General features: G+C 44.6%; 1 protein-coding gene across 1 annotated transcript; it reads left to right on the top strand.

The window, feature by feature from the left end:
- The first annotated feature begins 10169 nt into the window (after positions 1-10169).
- LOC149310116 (7-alpha-hydroxycholest-4-en-3-one 12-alpha-hydroxylase-like) lies at positions 10170-11717 on the top strand. The gene has a single exon (XM_089531469.1). The coding sequence runs from the start codon at positions 10170-10172 to the stop codon at positions 11715-11717; it is 1548 nt and encodes a 515-aa protein (XP_089387595.1).
- Positions 11718-13213: the final 1496 nt, after the last annotated feature.

Genomic DNA, 13213 nt, shown 5'->3' with positions numbered 1-13213 from the left:
ATGTTTTTTTTTAATGGTGGAACTAGGGAACATGTCACTAGTAGGGCTTACTACACTGGTGTCTCATGGGTATGGTGTTGATGTGGGGCCTGCATGGCTACAACCCTTCACTGCATGACTGCTTTACATGATGCCTACATTGCTTTCTAGCCATCTTGACCAAGGCTCCTGGGCTAGGATGTGACGTCAACACAATGGACAGCTGGTGTATCATAAACATAGTCTTGCTCCTTATCTAAACACTTACACATACCTGCATACTGTTTGTCAATTACCACCACATACTTTTTGTAGCATACCAGAATTAGCCTGCTAGAAGAGGGCTGTGTAGTGCAGTGGTTAGAGTGTTGCACAGGATCATATTGTATTGCACCCAGCAATGAAGCCTTTGCTTCACCACTCCCTCTCTTTCAGATTGCTCTACCTGACAAGGTTGTTGTGAGGATAAAGTGAAAAAGAGAAGGGTCATGTATGCTACCTTGAGCTCATTTAGTGGAATGGCAGGATAGACTGTAGTTAATAAATAAATACTAATATTGGGGATGGGTATGATATAGTAAATCCTACAATCAGGATCTGGCTGATGATATCTGAAGATGCATGTTGGGAGAAAGGTAGAATATGCAATCAATACATTTATAAAAATTTGTTTTTTACCAGTTGATTTAAATGTCTTTGAATATTTAGTATTCTCTGCTGGCAATTTCAAAGGACTGTCTTGTAGTCTGTTAATTAATGCATTACAAGTATGTATTCTGTATACATTTTTTGTTTAATGATTGATGTGGTCAATTAAAAGCATTGAATAAAGAACTAAGTATTCCTCCGTTCCTGTATATTAATAGCAAACTCTCTCTTTGAGTATGGGGATATATATATATATATATATATATATATATATATATGGTATCACCTTTCACACCAGAGAAGAACAAACCGTCAAACTGAGAAGATCCCAGAGGTCTGTAAAGTACAGTGGGACCTTGGTATCAGCTGGGGTTTGGTTCCATGACCTCCAATGGATACCAAAACCTATGGATGATCCAATCCATTAAATATAACGGTGTAGCAAAATGGTGTCGAAGGGTCAGGTGTATTCTTCCATGTCACTACAGCTTCTTTTAATAAAGAGAAACATCAGTGGTGCTTTTCTGGCTTTGTCTTCTTTTGGAAAGAGGGAACTGGGTTACTGGCATTGCTCACGTTTTGTAATATGTATTTCATGAATGCTTTGGTTGAACACAGGTGAAAGAATACACCCTGAACAAGCAGCCAAAATCTATTCCTCACACATCAGACCTCTAGAGAGGCAACTAGCACTGAAAAATGCTAACAAAACCTGGGGCTGGATTCCCTAATGTTGCATCTCCTGCTGCTCACCTCCCTTGTTTAAATTCAAAGGCCTAGCTATGGTAGTCTGGAAAACCAGTATGCAATGACATCTTGCAGCATCTTTGAGGCTCATTGAAAGAAAGAAGTTGCTAGCATGAGATTTCATAGGCTTGATCCTACTTCCTCAGATGTATTTGGCCTGAGGAATGCATCTGAAGAGAGCCTCTGAAGAGGTAGGCTCAAATCTACCAAATCTCATGCTACCAACTTTTCTCTTTCAGTTAGTCTCAAAGGTGCTGCAAGATCCCTTATTTATAGTTTAAGGTGCTATTGGGAGGTTGTCATCCTGCTAAGTGAAAGCACTGACCAACCAAGGCCAGCTTTCTTTCCAAGCATGCCTTGGGGGTTCATGCAGGCCAGAAAAAGGGGGGAAAGCCCCAAGTTTTTTAAAAAAAAGAAATTAAATGTTTCAATTTAAAACTTTATTTTTTAAAATTAAAAAAAATATCTGTAAAAATATCACAGATGACCGGATTTTCACTTTAACTACATGAAATAATGTACATGTAGCTATAGCAAGCAAGAGCAAGTACATTTCTATACCACTTATCAGTGCACTTAAGCACTCCCTAAGTGGTTTACAATGTGTAAACCAATTGTCCCCAGCAACCTGGGTACTCATTTTAGCAACCTATGGAAGGATGCAAGCCTAGTCGACCCTGAGCCCTGGCTGGTATTGAACTCACAACCTTATGGTTTGTGAGTGAGTTAATAATAAATAATAATAATTTTTATTTCTATCTTCCCGCCTCTCCCAATGGATTGAAGTGGGATCACAGCAAGGTTAAAATTACAAGGTTAAAATTATGGCACCATTATCATAATAATAATAATAATTTATTTATATCCCACCCTTTTGAGGTCAATCGGGACGGCTAACAGCAATAAAATACAATACATTGTACATCAAAATTCCCTCCCCCCCTTCAAAAAATTATTAAATCAATTATAATTAAAACCAACAAATTAAACAACATTAACACATACACATTAACACAAGACAAAAACAAAACAGAACAAAACAAAACAAAACAAATAAAACAGTAAACTACAGTAGCATTTCCAAGGAGGACCATGGGAACTCTCATGAGAAGAAGGTTCCTGAGGCCGGGGTTATCTATCCCGGAAAGGCCTGCCGGAAGAGATCCATATTGACAGCCTTTTAAAAGCTGTCTAAAGATGTCAATTGACAGATCTCATCCGGCAGGTCGTTCCATAATCTGGGGGCGACAACAGAAAAAGCCCTCTGGGAGGTAGCCGAAAGCCTAGATCTTTGAGGCTAGAGCAAATTCCTCCCAGAGGACCGGAGTGTGCGGGGAGGATTATATGGGAGGAGGCGGTCCCTGAGATAGTTTGGACCCAAGCCATTTAGGGCTTTAAAGATGATAACCAACACCTTGTACTGGGCCCGGAAACTAATAGGCAGCCAGTGGAGGGACATTAATACCGGAGTAATATGGTCCCTCCTCGATGTTCCTGACACTACTCTGGCCGCCATGTTCTGCACGAATTGCAGTTTCCGAATCAAGCACAAGAGTAGTCCCATGTAGAGCGCATTACAGAAATCTAGACGTGAGGTTACCAGTGCGTGTACAACAGTCTCGAGATCCCTTACTTACAGAAAAGGGTGCAGTTGGCGTATCAGCCGAAGCCGATAACAGGCGCTCTTGACTGTCGCATTTACCTGATTTATCATCAGGAGCGACGAGTCAAGGAGCACCCCCAGACTGCAAACACAGTCACTAGAGGAGAGTGTGACCCCATCCAGGACTGGAGGTTGCAACCCAATTCTTGGTTTCGGGATCACTACCGTGAGCACCTCTGTCTTGTCCAGATTCAGTTTCAATCTGTTTTTCCTCATCCAGCCCATTACTGCCTGAAGACATTCATTGAGAGAGGAGATGCCATTAGAATTCGAGGCCGACGAACGAGACATGGAGAAATAGATTTGGGTGTCATCAGCGTACCGATAACACCCAGCTCCACAACTCCGAATAACCTCACCCAGCGGCTTCATATAGATGTTAAATAACATCGGGGACAGTATAGCACCCTGTGGAACCCCACAGGTGAGCTCCCTTTTACTGGAGCAGCTGTCCCCAAGCAGCACCCTCTGGGATCTGCCCAAGAGGAAGGACCGGAACCACTGCAATGCAGTGCCTCCGATACCTAAACCCCTCAGGCGGTCCAAGAGGATGCCTTGATCTATCGTGTCAAAAGCCACTGAGAGGTCTAGGAGCACCAACAGGGTCACACTGCCCCTGTCGATGCTCAGATGCAGATCGTCGGTCAAGGCAACCATGGCAGTGTCAACCCCAAAGCCTGTCCTGAAGCCAGTTTGAAACGGGTCTAGATAATCGGTTTTATCCAAAACAGCTTGGAATTGAAGAGCAACCGCCCTCTCGATCACCTTGCTCAAAAATGGTAGTAAAGAGACTGGCCTGTAATTATTCATATCCAGGGGGTCAAGGGAGGGTTTTTTCAGAAGCGGCCTAATTATTATTATTATTATTATTATTATTAACCTTTATTTATAAAGCGCTGTAAATTTACACAGTGCTGTACATACAATCTTTTTAATTGGATGGTTCCCTGCCCTCAGGCTTACAATCTAAAAAGACACGACACAAAGGGAGTGGTGGTGGGGAAGGAGCCTCTCTAGTAGGATAATACATATAAAATACATAGCAATACAGGAAATGATTCAATAAAACAGGCAACAAAAGAACATCAAATAGCAAGTGACAATTATGCAATGCCTGGGAACGCTGCCCTGAACAGGATGGTCTTCAACTCCGTTTTGAAGCTGGTTAAAGAAGTGATAAGGGCCCTTGTGTCTCACGGGGGAAGAAGGTTCCAGGAGTGAGGGGCAGCAAGTGAAAAGGGGTGAATCCTAGATGGGGCAGAGGAAATCCTGGGCTGGGACAGCAGACCTTGACTACCAGAACGGAGGGAACAACAGAGTGGGAAGGTGACGAGATAAAAGGTCTGATAAGTAAGGAGGGGCCAGCCCATGGAGGGCTTTAAACGTTGACAGCAGGAGCTTATACTGAATGCGGAAAGGGAGTGGGAGCCAGTGAAGTGATGCCAACACAGGAGAGATGTGGTCAGAGCGGTGGGCAGATGTGATAATGCATGCAGCTGAATGCTGGACAGAGATTAAAGGACGGAGGTGAGAAAGAGGAAGCCCAGCCAGGAGGACGTTACAGTAATCAAGTCGTGAGACCACTAGGGCATGGACCAGGATCTTGGCAGTAGAGGTGGAGAGATAAGGTCTGTTTTGGCAATATTATATAAAAAGAATCTAAAAAGATTCTTACAGCTGCTTCCTTCAAACAAGATGGAATATGTCCTTCCCTGAAGGATGCATTGATGATATCCATAAGGAAATTCTTCAATGCACCCCCCCCCCCCCCCGGACGGCCAACCATGATGGGCAAGGGTCGAGAGGGCAAGTTGTTTTCCTCACCCTACCAAGGAGCTTGTCCACATCATCGATACTTACAGATTGCAGCTGATCCAGAATAACTTCATCGACAGAGTCGCTGGACACCTCATCTATGGTTTCTGTTAAAATATTGGTGTCTAAGTCGGCTATTATCTGAGAGATTTTATCTACAAAGAGGTAATTAAATGTGTCGCAGCAGGCTGTTGTCGGGTTAAGTAAAGGATTTGGCGCAAGGGACACCTGCGTCAGCTCCCTCACCACCCTAAACAGCTCTGCTGGACGGGACTCTGCAGACGCAACATGTGTAGAGAAAAAGGATTTCTTTGCTGCACGTATTGCCTCCCGATAGGACCAAAGAAAGTTCCTATGGTGAGTTCTGTTGGATAAGAGTCAAGTCTTTCGCTACTTGCGCTCTAGTCGTTGTCCAAGCCACTTCATATTCCTAAGCTGTGGTGTATACCATGGATTACGGTTTGAAGTGGAATGGCAAGGACGCTTGGGAGCGATCGTGTCGACAGCCCTGGGAAGATCGGTGTTCCAAGTATTAACCAAAGCATCAACAGGATCACCGGCATTCCCAACCATTAAACCCTCTAAGGCTTTCTGGAATCGAGTTGGTTCCATTAGCCTTCGAGGGTGGACCATTCTAATGGGTCCACCACCCCCAGTGGGGCGGATACAGGCTCTAAGTTCCATCTTGACCAGGAAATGATCCGTCCATGACAATGCGGAGGTACTAGTAATCGCCCACAGATCTTCCTGTTCTGTGCTAAAGACCACATCAAGTGTATGACCTGCACAATGTGTGGGCCAAGTGACCAATTGGGATAGGCCCATGTTTGTCATGGTCTCCATGAACTCCCGAGCCTCACCTGTTAAACTGGTCTCGAGAGGAATATTGAAGTCTCCCAAAACTAAAAGTCTGGGGGGCTCCAACAACAGCTCAGAGACCAGCTGTGTCAGCTCGGTTAGGCAGTCTGCTAGACAACGAGGTGGTTGGTAGACTAACAGAATCCCCAAACTATCCCTGGTCCTCAGGCTAAGGTACATACACTCGAAGTGGACTGTGTTCCGGACAGGTATCCTGGTCAAGGTCAGGTTGTTTTTGTAAACTAGAGCTACTCCGCCTCCCCGCCCACTTCCCCTCACCTGCTCACTGACAGAGTACCCGGCTGGGAGGGCCTGCGCCCAAGTGACTGTGCTGTCCTCTCCCAGCCAGGTCTCTGTAAAGCAAGCCAGGTCGGCATCCTCATCAAGGAGGAGATCAAGAATGACATGAGTCTTGTTCTTAACCGACCTAGCATTGCAGAGAAGCAGAGTGAGGTTCTGTGGAATGGTTGGTCTGCTCTCCAAACCAATCTGGGAAACAGAGGGAACTGAAGGCGGGATAGCTATCAAACAGCGATCCTGTCTTCTTTTGTAACATTCGTTCACTCTGTTCTAGCCATACCTCCCATTCCCCAGCACAACTCCAATAGCTGCCCCCACCTCATTCCCAACCTCAAGTCCTCCATTTGCCACCTTAATATTTGCAGAACAGGAACCCCCAGTCCACAGCCCCTCACTCAGCTGCTGCCTGCTGCTTCTCTTGCCCAGGTGGAAGGAGGGAAAAGAGAGAAGCTTGCTTGGTGTCCTCGCTGGCTTTCAGGGTCTCCAGAGGGATTCCTGCCCGGTCTTCTCCACAATAAAAAATAGAAACATAAAAACATAAAAACATGAGAATCTAAAAACAATAACATCAATCAATCAAGGGGTCAGCTGGTCTCGTTCCATGCTAGTGATCTTCATAGGAGGTCAGGAGGATAAGCACGGCGGAAGAGCTCTGTCTTTACCGCCTTCTTAAAGATTTCTAAAGATGTAATAAGGCGGGTCCCCTCTGAGAGTCCATTCCAAAGTCTGGGGGCAGCTATGCTAAATGCTTTTAGGGAAGTAGAAACATGTTTGGATGATGGTATCTCCAGCAAATTCTTCCTACTTGTTCTAAGAGTGTGGGGTGGATTGTATAGGGAGATGCGATCCTGTAAGTAACCCGGACCCAAGCCATGTAGGGCTTTAAAGTTAATGACCAACATCTTGTACTGTGCCCGGAAGCTAATTGGGTGCCAGTGTAGATCTTTCAAAATAGGTGTTATATGGTCAAGTCTCAAAGAACCAGTGATCAACCTGGCTGCCGCATTTTGCATTAGCTGAAGCTTCTGAACTTGATACAAGGGTAGCCCCATGTAGAGTGCATTGCAGAAGTCGAGACGAGAGATTACCAGAGTGTGTACTACAGCTTCCAGGTCCTTTTGGTTGAGGTAGGGTTGCAGTTGGCGTATCAACCGAAGTTGGTACCAAGCACTTCTGGCCGTCGCATCCACTTGAAATGACAAACGTAGAGACGGATCCAGAAGTACTCCCAAACTGCGAACTTCATCCTTCAGGAGAAGTGTAACCCCATCAAGGAGTGGGGGACAAATTTCCCTCCCCGGACCTAAGGAACCTATGGCAAGTACCTCCGTTTTCTCTGGATTCAGCTTGAGTTTGTTTTTCCTCATCCAGCCCATTACTGACTCAAGGCAGGGATTCAGAGGAGAGAAGTCATCTTTAGTCACTGTAGCAGTCGGGGACATAGAGAAGCATATTTGGGTGTCATCAGCGTACTGATAACCCCATGCTCCATGTCTGCGGATGATCTCTCCCAGTGGTTTCATGTAAATGTTAAATAGCATGGGGGACAGAATGGCGCCTTGAGGGATGCCAAATGTAAACTCTTTCCTAGAAGAGCAACTGTCCCCCAGCCTCACCATCTGGGACCTGCCCGAGAGGTAGGATCAGAGCCACTGGAGCGCAGTGCCCCCTATACCCAACTCCCTCAGGCGCTCCAGAAGGATACTATGGTCGATGGTATCAAAAGCCGTTGAGATGTCCAAGAGCACTAACAGTGTCACACTTCCCCTGTCTGTGCCCAGACGGAGGTCATCGATTAAGGCGACCATGGCCGTCTCCACTCCATATCCCGCCCTAAAGCCAGTTTGAAATGGGTCCAGATAATCGGTTTCATCCAAGACAGCCTGGAGTTGGAAGGCGACTGCTCTCTCGATCACCTTGCCCAAAAAAGGTAATAGGGAGACCGGTCTATAATTGTTTCTCTCTAGGGGATCTAGGGAGGGCTAACAAAACCTGGGGCTGGATTCCCTAATGTTGCATCTCCTGCTGCTCACCTCCCAGTACAGTACAGACATTTAACCACTGCGCCACTGGGTCGTACATATGATATTGTAATTTCAAGGTATCATTTTAATTTTGCTAATTGCTTATCTCACAACTATTGCCTTTCCATTTCAGTGATATACGGGAATTATGATTTATGGGTAACATTAGTACCAAAAACATTCCTAAGGATTCGGTATGGTATGGTATGGGAGGAGGTCAATGCGGGGGACACACCATGAGTTACCGCACTGGTGATGCTAACTCTAGGGTAGCCACTGTTCAAAAGAAGAAAATGGTGTTTTGGAGCGCAACTTGTGTGTACACTCTTGAGCAAGTGTCTGTGAAAGTGAGAGGAGAGGGAAGAATACCTTCAGTTAGACATTTCATAAGAACTGTAGAAAACAGTTTCACAGTTACCGTACATACTCAACTATAAGTCGAGGGAAAGTTTTGGGGCCAAAATTATGGATTTTGATATGACCCGTGGATAAGGCGGCAGTAAAACTTAGCCGCATGTAACAAAGGATGTGAAGGATGAAGCAAAGGAAAATGATGCTAAAAATCGTTTAAAATTTTGACAGGCATAACTGTTTGTGCTCTCACCTTAAAGGCTGGATGGATGAAATAGCAGAGGGGTTCGATTCTTCTTGTAGGCGCTCCGAGAAGAGATTAAGATCTCACCTTTCACCAGGGTATGGTTCCTTTTTTGATAAGAGTTAAAGGACAATTGACCCATGGATAAGTCGACCCAGGTTTTGGGGTGGGGTGTCAATTTTTTTACTAAAATTTCTAGGTCTATACATGAGTATATATATTAATTCCCATGGAAACACATAAGTCAACTGTTAGTAACTCCATGTTTCTGGCCAGATAGGGCAACCCAGAAAAATAGCTCTGCTCGCAGAAATCTGACAAGAACTGCACAACAGTACCAATAAAATAAAATAATTTAAAATTGGGGGTGGGGGGGGGGGGCTCAAATAGGGTGGAAGAGCCCCTGAAACTGCCCAGCGTGAGCCAAGTATGCTTGGTGAGATTGTATAGGATGGCTAGACTGTTGAAGGATGGGAAACGAAAACTTGGGAATGAGGTGGCATAACCTAGATGACCAAGACTGGTGGGAATCCTAAATGATTTCATTTGACTGCAGTAAAAGTGGTCCAAATCACTTCTGAGGTATCCAGCCTTATTGTGAGACTGTGGTTGAGTTACTAAAGCCAAAACAGTGATCGCCCATGTCATAAAGGTCCATTAATCACTCAAGAATCAGAATAAGTCATATTGCTTTGGTGCAAACAGGATTAACAAATGCTACAATATTATTATTATTATTATTATTATTATTATTATTATTATTATTATTATTTGTGGTATTTATACCCCACCCTTCAGCCCTAAAGGCTATCAGAGCGGCTTACAATTATTATTTTTTAATGAATGCTGTCTTATTCCAGTTCCAGGTTTTTTGCCTCTTGACATGCATATTACTTCAAAATGCTGCATTTTGCCTGCATTTTGCCTGGGAAGGAAGTAGAGCTAGTAAGGAAGTAGAAAATTGGCACAAAGCATTCCTCCGTGTTTTGTGCATTTGGAGTGTGCCCTTACTCCAGAATAACTCCATTCATGTTTTTAACAACCAAAGTCTCTTCCAGCATCCCTAACTAGACTCTCCCCTCCACCATCCACAATCCTTTCCATCCGTTCTGTCTCCATGTAAGGTATGGTGGCAGAATCTCTGCCTAATCAAATTTTTAGAAGCCTTAAGTGGGGTATCCTTTCTTGTGCCAATGGGAGCCATACAACAGAAAGCACTTGCCCTTCTCCCTTCTTGTCCTCTTCCATCTCCTCTCTTCTCTCAGTGAGTTCTTGCAGGGATCATATCCTTCCTGACAATGACAGCTTCATAGAGTGAAAAAAAAATGAACAGGCAGAACATAAAACATAATAGTCTAGGAGGGACGGATGAGTCCAGGAATGTTTTTAACAACCAAAGGCACAGGAAAACCACAACTGCTTTTGCCAGCTCACAGGTGGAATGAGGAAGTCCTGCCCACTTCTGTCCCTTCATTGGAAGCTTCATAAGTAGCACAGGAGATCTATTAATTACTTGCAGTGCTCCTTCATCACACCAGTCATGAATTTCTGGGAGACTCTGCTCTGTGCTTTCCTTGCCTCCCTTCTCGCTCTCATACTTGGAGGCCTTTATACAATCGGAGCATTTCGCAGGAGGAGACCCAAAGAACCTCCGCTGGATAAAGGATTCATTCCCTGGCTAGGCCATGCCATACAATTCAGGAAGAGTCCGGCGGAGTTTTTACAAAAGATGCAAAAGAAACATGGAGACATATTTACAGTCTTGGTTGGTGGCAAATATATCAGTCTTGTGGCAGATCCACACACATATGAACCTCTAATGAAGGAACCTAAAGAAAAACTGAATTTTGAAACATTTACATCGATGGTTGTGCATAATGCCTTTTGTTTTCAGCCCACGCAAGCTCACCACGACATTGTCAAAAAATTTAGCCAGAGATATCTCAGTGGCAAGAATCTTTTCATGCTGAATCAAATTATGATGGAGAAGCTGCAACTTGTGATGCTTAACAGGACAAGTTCAGGTGATGGCCCAACATCTTGGCATCAGGAAGGAATGTTTCATTTCAGCTACAAAACCATTTTTCAAGCTGGTTTTCTCACTCTATTTGGCACCGAGCCAGAGAAAGAGAGAGAAAGCAAAGGAAATTCAGTCCAGAGTCAACTTGCACAATGTGGAGAGATATTTGAATGCTTTAAGAAATTTGACCATTTCTTTCCCCAACTGGCTGTCAGTTTGCTGAATCCTGCAGACCAGAAGGAGGCCAGGAGATTACAAAGCATCTTGTGGGATATTCTGTCCATAGAAAAGCTGTATCAGAGGGACAACATCAACAGCTGGGTTGTGGAGCAGGATCAGCAGATGGCTAAGAATGGAATGACGGAAAAGATGAGGACCCAGTTCCTGTTTCTTCTTCTCTGGGCATCACAGGCTAACACTGGTCCTGCTACATTCTGGATTCTTGCGCACCTCTTAAAATATCCAGAAGCAATGAAGGCAGTAAAGGAAGAAGTGGACAGAGTAATAAAGGAGACTGGTCAGGAGGTGAAGCCTGGCAGCCCCTTCCTCAGTCTGTCTCTGGAGACCATCAAGACCCCTCTTCTGGACAGTGCAATAGAGGAAACACTGCGCTTGAAAGGAACTCTTTTTCTGTTCAGAAGTGTCATGCAAGACACAGATGTTAAGATGGGTGATGGCAAGGAATACACTTTACGTAAAGGAGATTCCGTTGTTCTTTTCCCTTTCATAGCCTTGCATATGGATCCAGAAATCTACCCAGATCCTCAGACATTCAAATATGACAGGTTCATAAACCCAGATGGCACAAAAAAAGAATTTTATAAGAATGGAAAACACCTGAAACATCACATTATGCCGTTTGGTGCTGGTCCCACAATGTGCCCTGGCCGATATTTCGCTGTCAGCGAAATGAGGATGTTTGTGATCTTGATGCTCATCTACTTTGATATGGAACTGGTTAACGCAGATGAGGATATACCGCCAACGGATGAAGGGCGCTGTGGCTTTGGAACTGCCAACCCTTCTCATGATATCCAGTTCAGGTATCGCCTGAGATGCAAAGATTAAATAAATGTAAACATGGATTTTATAGCTGTGTAATATTTTGGTTGGTATTTCTTTGTTTTGATAAACTCTCAGACAAAAGGAGGGGAAAGATTGTTAAATAGTCAGCGGTGTCATTGTTCGAGTGCAAGGAGGGCAGACTGCACCGGGTGGTGCCTCAGTCAGGGCTCAGTCACTTGGGTGATGCAGGGGGGTGCGTACCTTCATTCTCATCTGTTTCAAGACCCTCCTGTTTCCCCCATCCACCAGCTAGGGTGCCTCTGCTATCTTTCAACTGTGGCTGCTGGTAAAGGTGGAGTGCACCCTCCTGGGTCTCATGAGCCCCCTCCCCAATTGGGAAAAAGGCTTTCGAATGGGCAGCAGAAGCCCACTCCAACCAAAAGCTGCTGGTGGAAAGGAACTGTCTTCTAGGTCTGCTGGGTCTGCTGGCTGGCTGGGAAAGCGAGTCGCCTCCCTTTCCTACCTGACCAGCAGATCCGCCAGACACAGAGAAGGCTGTTGAAAAGAGACAGGGGAGGCTATAAAAATGACCCATTATGGGGGCCAAACAAACTAGGTATGCTACAATAAACAGTAGCTCTTATAAAAACATATCTTATTAAAATATAGGGGAAAAAATCTACGCATTGAAAAAAATGCTAGGACAGGTGGAGGGATGTAGAAAGAGAGGAAGGCCGCTTTGCTAGATGGATGGAGTCTATTAGGGAGGCCACAGGAATGAGTTTGTAAGAACTAAGCAGAGCAGTGGAGGACAGAGAGTCTTGGAGATGTCTCATCCATAGGGCCACCATGAGTCAAAATCGACTCAAGGGCATTTAACAACAACAAATATAGAAAGAAATGCCAAAGTCAAAGGTTTGTCCACCTTGTTTTATAATTGCCAGAGTACACCTTGAGACTACCTTGCTCATGAGATGAGCCAGGAGGTTTAAAGGGCTACAGCAAGCTCCCAAAAAAATTGCCTGTTTGCCCAATGATGTATAGCCCTAATACAAGGCCTGGCTACAAGCCTATTTGTTATTGTAATACTAATGACTGTTTTATGCTGGAATAATATATTGTGGATTTTTGTGTCCTTGTTTTGCATTTCTTTATTCATTTCGGTAAATTACCTAGAAGTGGCATACCAATACTATTAATTAATCCATTAATTAACACAGTGGATCCTCAGTATCCACAGACTCGCCATCCATGGATTTGAATATTCACAGACAGCAAGCCCACGTTGTTCCCAATGGTAGCGTGTGCATTTGGCTGCGCCACCTGAAGCCCCATTGTCCCTAATGGCCGCACAGGTACATGCATGCGCCACCATTAGGGACAAGGGAACTTGAGTAACCGCAGATTTAGGTATTCATGGGGGGGCGGGGTCCAGAATGGATCTCTCATGGATACAGACGGCAGACTGTATTATACAACACATGCAGTAATGGTGTAGTATGAGGCATGGTCATATCTGCCCTTTCTACTATAGAAGGTGGTCCTTGCTGGGTATCAAT

The sequence above is a fragment of the Sceloporus occidentalis genome, unplaced genomic scaffold (assembly GCF_023333645.1).
Source record: "Sceloporus occidentalis isolate IW3139 unplaced genomic scaffold, rSceOcc1.0.p SCAF_7, whole genome shotgun sequence".
NCBI lineage: Eukaryota > Metazoa > Chordata > Lepidosauria > Squamata > Phrynosomatidae > Sceloporus > Sceloporus occidentalis.
Note: the sequence above shows the minus strand (reverse complement) of the source record. Positions and strands in the feature narration are given on the sequence as shown.